The 6,008-nt window shown below is 37.7% G+C and overlaps 1 protein-coding gene and 1 long non-coding RNA gene across 2 annotated transcripts; one reads left to right on the top strand and one right to left on the bottom strand.

The window, feature by feature from the left end:
* Positions 1–232: 232 nt before the first annotated feature.
* Positions 233–4,283, bottom strand: LOC132602635 (uncharacterized). The gene is made up of 3 exons (XR_009567844.1): positions 3,987–4,283; positions 3,265–3,312; positions 233–663 (listed from the first exon to the last, which is right to left on the bottom strand). It is a non-coding gene; the product is annotated as an uncharacterized LOC132602635 (long non-coding RNA).
* Positions 4,284–4,794: 511 nt separating this feature from the next.
* LOC132601937 (uncharacterized) lies at positions 4,795–5,409 on the top strand. The gene has a single exon (XM_060314985.1). It carries the CDS (start codon positions 4,795–4,797, stop codon positions 5,407–5,409), a length of 615 nt encoding a protein of 204 aa, XP_060170968.1.
* Positions 5,410–6,008: the final 599 nt, after the last annotated feature.

Below are 6,008 nucleotides of genomic sequence, written 5' to 3' on the forward strand. Positions count from 1 at the left end.
AGAAAACACCATTAGCATACAAACATAGTATGAATATGAAATCCAATCACATAACTAACACATTGGATACCACAACCTTAGCTGAAAGATTAGCTACTAATATTCATTAAAAGTAAAGTGCTCAAGTAAAATGTATTCATAAATCTTACAAAAGTGTTGGATGAAGAAGATGACAAAGCTAAAAGAAATCTCTTAAATACTTCAACAACCAACAGTAAATGACTCCACAAGAGTCTGCCAAAAACTGCAGGATAAAAATGAATCCAAAACCCTAGAAAATCTATTTATAGCATGTCCAAAACGGGAACAATTTCCAGACAAAAATGCCCCTGTGCATCAGGTGCGTTTCGCACATAGTGTCGCATGTTCAACCCGTGAGTCGCAGGTTTCACCAGACCATCGCAGGTGTCGCATCTTTAGTTATTTGTTGAGCAGCATCCGCGACACCATCCGCGATTCGCATGTTACACCTGCGAGTCGCAGGTGGTGTCACCTGTGGTGTCTTATTTGATCCTCTCTGTCAACAAGTGCTGCACCACCTGTGACTCGCATATGGTACCTGCGATTCGCAGGTTGTGCCATTGTTCAGTTCTACTGGGTTTTTGCTTCATTTTGCTTCGTTTTGCTTCACATTGCTTCAAGTTGCTTCCGGCACATGTTATTCTACAAATTGACACAAAAACACGAGAAACGACATCAAAAGCACTTGGGGATTTGCAAAAGACTAAGTAATTAGCGTCGAATGAGCCGTAATTTCACGACTCATCAGTGTGTTTTGCTCACTTCAGATAATTCAGGTATGAAACACAAAAAACGTGATAGTTTAGGTGTGTTTTTGACCCTTTACTTTTTACGAAGAACGTAGACAGAAGGTTGTAACCTTTGAGAAAGGTTACAAGTGAAAAATAGTTTCAGGGATTTCTTGGACGGTGCCTACCTGGAAATAATTAATTTATATTATTTCACTCGCGCAACCTCAAAATAATTATTTAATCAATATATTTTCACACCTTAAGGTACCCAAAAAACAATTCTTTAATAAAATTTATGTCATTAATGCTATCTAGCTAAGAATATACTTACTGAGTTTTAACATATCTCTTGTTGGAATCCTCTAAGGCCATGTAACTTTTTGTTGCAATAAGTCCCTCTCCTATTACTATAGGGACTGAAAGTGGAATGGAAAGTATATAATCCACCGTATATTCAACTCCATAAACTGCACCATCTTTCTAAAATCACTGAGTTTAGACCTATCTCTTCTAAAATCGACTTTAATTTGAGTAAAACCCGTTGTTCTTTTTCACATTAAGATATTTTAAATATGTACAAATCAGGCCACAAAAGATAAGGTGGACCTAAATGCGTTTAATTTATTTACTGATCAGTGAGACTTATAGAAAAAATACTACTACTGTTCATACATCTTTTTTCCTCCCTATTCATGCATTTTTCTTTCATAGTACGTAATTTATACAATCAATTTTCAGGATAAGTTATTTACAGAAAAATACTACTAGTATTACTAAATAGAATTAAGGTATATTGTCGCTTCTCCTGAAATCTAAAATATTATGAAGTCATTTACCTCATGCACAATTTCATTGTCTCTGTGAAAGAGTTCCACATCAATCATATAAGGGATGGGTGACCTTCTTAATATAGCTTGGCCAATCCTCACCTTTTGAGCTATAGCTTTCGGGGCTGAGTTAGGCCAAAGTTCATTTTTTTTAACATGATATCTGAGCACGACACATCCCAATTCTTGTTTTCCGATGTTTGACCCCTATATTAAATTGTTCAGTACACTCCAAATATCCAGCTTTGGGGTGGGTGTGGGGGTGGGTCCACGCTTGGGCAATCCTTTCCTTGAGTTAGCTTTGGGGTTGAGTTACTTGGCCATTTCTTTAACAGTTTCATTATTAAAAAATAAAAATTAGCGATTGACAAATATTGTAGCTAAACAATAAGGTCTGTCACTAATTCTATTTAGCGATGATTAAAAAGAATCAAGATCATTGCATCTATCTTCCAGCATTGGATAAATACCTATATGGATTACACTAGCATGTCATTGATATAATATTATCAATATTACTCCTATAAATCATTATGTATCCAAATTACAAAAAGTATTTACATCTTACTAAAACGAACTGCCCTACGCAGCGCACGGGTTATTGATTGATCACAAAAATAACACGAACAATCCTCGCATTTTTTTATGGCCTTCCTTACATAATTCACATTCTTCATTAAAATCCTCATTACCATTCCATTGCAACTATGAGTGCCTCAATTTTGCCTTATAAATTCAATTAGTACCAATAACAAATAAATGTAAGCTAACAACTTCCTTAGGAAAAGAAGAAAAAAAATCAAAAATCAAAAACCAAAATAAAAAAAACTAACCTCACAAGATGAGTTATTCCTACATCAAAGCTTCTCTTCTACTATTGATCATATTGATCATAAATATTTTACAAGTAAGAAGCAAAAATATTTTTGCTGCCAAAAAGTTCCATGTTCAAGTTGTGAATAACATTCCTCCTAATACAAACATCTCTAATACCGTGAAAGTTCATTGTGCTTCTAAAAATAATGATATTGGATTTCATGACCTTGTTCAAAATGGCCAAATTGAATGGTCATTCCATGAGGCCTATATTTCTAACACTCTATTTTTTTGTCACTTTTGGTGGGGTTCAAAAGACAAAGCTTTTGAAGTGTTCAATGCCTTCCATGGATGTATTAAAAATTCACAACTTAATCCTGAGACTCATCTATGTAGATGGACAGTGACGGATGTAGGATTTTTTTTGGAAGATGATAACGGGAAAAAATATGTAGTTTACACTTGGGTTATGTAAAAGTGGTTAATTATTCGCTCCGATCCTCAACTTGTCCGGGATTGTGAGGCGTATGTGTAGTAATAGTTGTTATTGTTGTTTTATATTTTTGAATTTGAATGATTTTGCATGATCCGTTAGTGAGGGAATAAGTGCATTCTTCTATGTAATGCGCAGGGGCGAATCCAAAGCAGAATATGTGGGTTCACATAACCCAGTAGTTTTTGTCTAGACTTCGTATATAGGGGTAAGATCTGCATACACTTTATCCTCTCCAGATCTCACATTATGGGATTTCATTGGTTATGTTGTTGTGTTGTTGTCGTCTGTATATATATGTGTATTAATAAAAAGTTCTGTTCTGGCTTACAATATAGTAACACAACGGTGTAAGAGAAAATTTCAAGTAGCTTACCTTTCATCCTCTTCAGCTTGTAGCATATTTTTTTCTTCCTTTACCACCCTATATAATTCAAAGATCATCAAATGTTATTCTTGAATCAGACTTTCCCAATTTCCCCCTACTAAATTAATTAGCTGTAGGCGAAGGCACTTAGGTAGAACCAACATCTACTAACTGATTTTCATACACAGGCGACTAAACAGAGAATTCACATCCTCAAGTTAGTTTTTTTTTTTTAACTAAATCTCTAGTTTGTAGGCAATTTTGGAACTTTCTAATATCATGGCGCACTATGTTTTTTTTTTTTCTTTTTAAGTTTCTTACCCTGTATAGCCGTCCACCACTGACAGCCGGAAATTGTATCATTATGTATATTATATACATAATTAATGTATATTTTTTTTATATTGTTTTGCGACTGTCATTTTTTTTAGACCGAGTGGTCAGATATGTTAAAAGCCCAAATTTAAACCATATCTACACATATGTCCCAATTTAAGTGTCTTTTTTTTAGTCTGTCCCAAAAAGAGTGTCTCTTTCTATTTAGTAAGTTTTTCAATTCAAATATCATACATGATAAGTTTCAAGATTACAGGATTTAAATGACTTTTTGCTACTTTACACAACTTTAATTTAAGATCACAAGATTCAATTTTTTTTTTTTATTTCTTAAACTTCGTGCTTAGTCTAATTAAGACATTTAAATTAGGATGGAGGGAGGATGGAGTAATTACCGGGTTTAAACATATCTCTTGTTGGAGTTCTTTTACTCTGCTACCCCGAGGTACAAATCCATAAACTACACCATTGTCAACCTTGTCTCAAAGCTGGTACATCATCCATCTAAAATGACTGAGTTTAGACCTATTCCTTGTTGTACCTTACTGGATAAAATCATTTCAAAATTATCCTAAGTAAGAGACTGCATAAAGTAACAATTTTCTTGTGGATAGTTGAGAATCTGCCATTGTGCCCTGAAGGAATATTACTAATAATATCATATTGAGTCGTGAACTGGTGAAAGGATATGGAAGAATCTCATAAAAAAAAGGGATATGGAATAAAGGGCTTATAAATTCCGTAGATGCATGTTAGACGCACTATCAAAAATAGAGGTTTTTCTCACCCACATTTTGAAAAATTTATGTTATAAAATATGATTTGCCCCTCAATTTTATTTAATCAGCTCACTGGGAAAACACATAGTGGAAAATAAATTCCATTGAAACGCTGAGAAACTTCCTAATCCTTTTGTGTGAAAATACTATTTCTGACCATTTTTCTTGGGTTGTATTTGATAGATTATGTAAATATTTTGTAATATTTTGTAATCTCTTATTTTAGGTTAGAATATTTTGTATATTTGTAATCTCCTATATTAGGTTAGAATATTTTTGTATATTAACTAATTCAAGGAATGAAAGGAAACTACGGAAAATAATTCTTTCATGGTATCAGCAGTCTAGGGTTTTATTTTTTTCTTCTCCTCTCTCCTCTCCACTGCCCTAGCTCCGTCACGGCTGCCACCCTCTGTCCGCCACCATGTCTGACTCCAAAACTTCCTTCCACCCTGCTTTCGCCGTCTCCAACATCCGTAATCACATTCCTATGGTTCTTGAAATGGAGAATGCACAATACGGTACATGGGCGGAATTGTTTAAAATCCACGCCAAATCCCCAAAGGTCATACACCATATCATCGCACCAGAGAAAGGGAAGCAGGTAGCCCCTCCCTCCGATGACGAAAAAGAGCTTTGGTCGACTCTTGATGCGACTGTGCTCCAGTGGATTTATTCCACGATTTCGAATGACTTTCTTACTACTATTCTTAAACTTGAAGCAACGGCCATGGAAGCCTGGGTTCGCTTGCGTGACATATTCCAGGACCATCAAAACTCCCGTGTCGTCATGCTTGAACAAGAGTTTTCCACAACTAGGATGGAAGACTTCCCAAACGCGTCCGCGTATTGTCAAAGGCTCAAGAGCATCTCCGATCAATTAAAAAATGTAGGGGCTCCGGTTTCAAATTCCCGCCTTGTTCTTCAGCTTGTTTCAGGTCTCACCGAAGCATTCAAGGGTGTGGGAACGCAGATTCGTCACAGCAAACCATTGCCTCCATTCACCGAGGCGCGCTCTTCACTCGTTCTGGAGGAATGAGAACAGGCGATGCAGACAGCCCACACTACTCCTTCGGCGATGGTGGCTGCCACAGGTGGTGAGGGTTCCGCTTCTTTTTTTTGATAATACTCACACTTCTGGTCATGCTGTGAATAACAGGGGCAAAAATAACAACAACAAAGGCCGCAATTCTGGCCGTAGGAACGGCGCTGGCCGTGGTAACTGCGGCGGTAAAGGCGGCCGTGGTGGCAGCCGCGGTCACAGCGGCGGAAATTCCCAGCCACCGCCAGGTAGCTGGCCGCGTCACCCTTCTCCTCACCCGTGGCAGCCTCCGAATTATGCTTGGGGATGGAGGCCACAATGGGCGGTGCCTCTTTGCACGTATCCGTCAGCTTGGCCGACACCTGCGCAAGGCCCCTCGGCCAAACAGCCGGGCATACTAGGCCCTGCTCCTCAGCCTCCGCAGCAGGCGTTTGCTGCTGCCCCGTATCCGCAGATGTATGCCCCATCTTATGCTCCAACGGACATCGAATCAACAATGCATACGATGACTATGAATTCTCCGGATCAGAAGTGGTACATGGACACCAGTGCCACATCTCACATGACATCCACAAATGGTAATCTCTCGTCTTATT

The sequence above is a fragment of the Lycium barbarum genome, chromosome 7 (assembly GCF_019175385.1).
Source record: "Lycium barbarum isolate Lr01 chromosome 7, ASM1917538v2, whole genome shotgun sequence".
NCBI lineage: Eukaryota > Viridiplantae > Streptophyta > Magnoliopsida > Solanales > Solanaceae > Lycium > Lycium barbarum.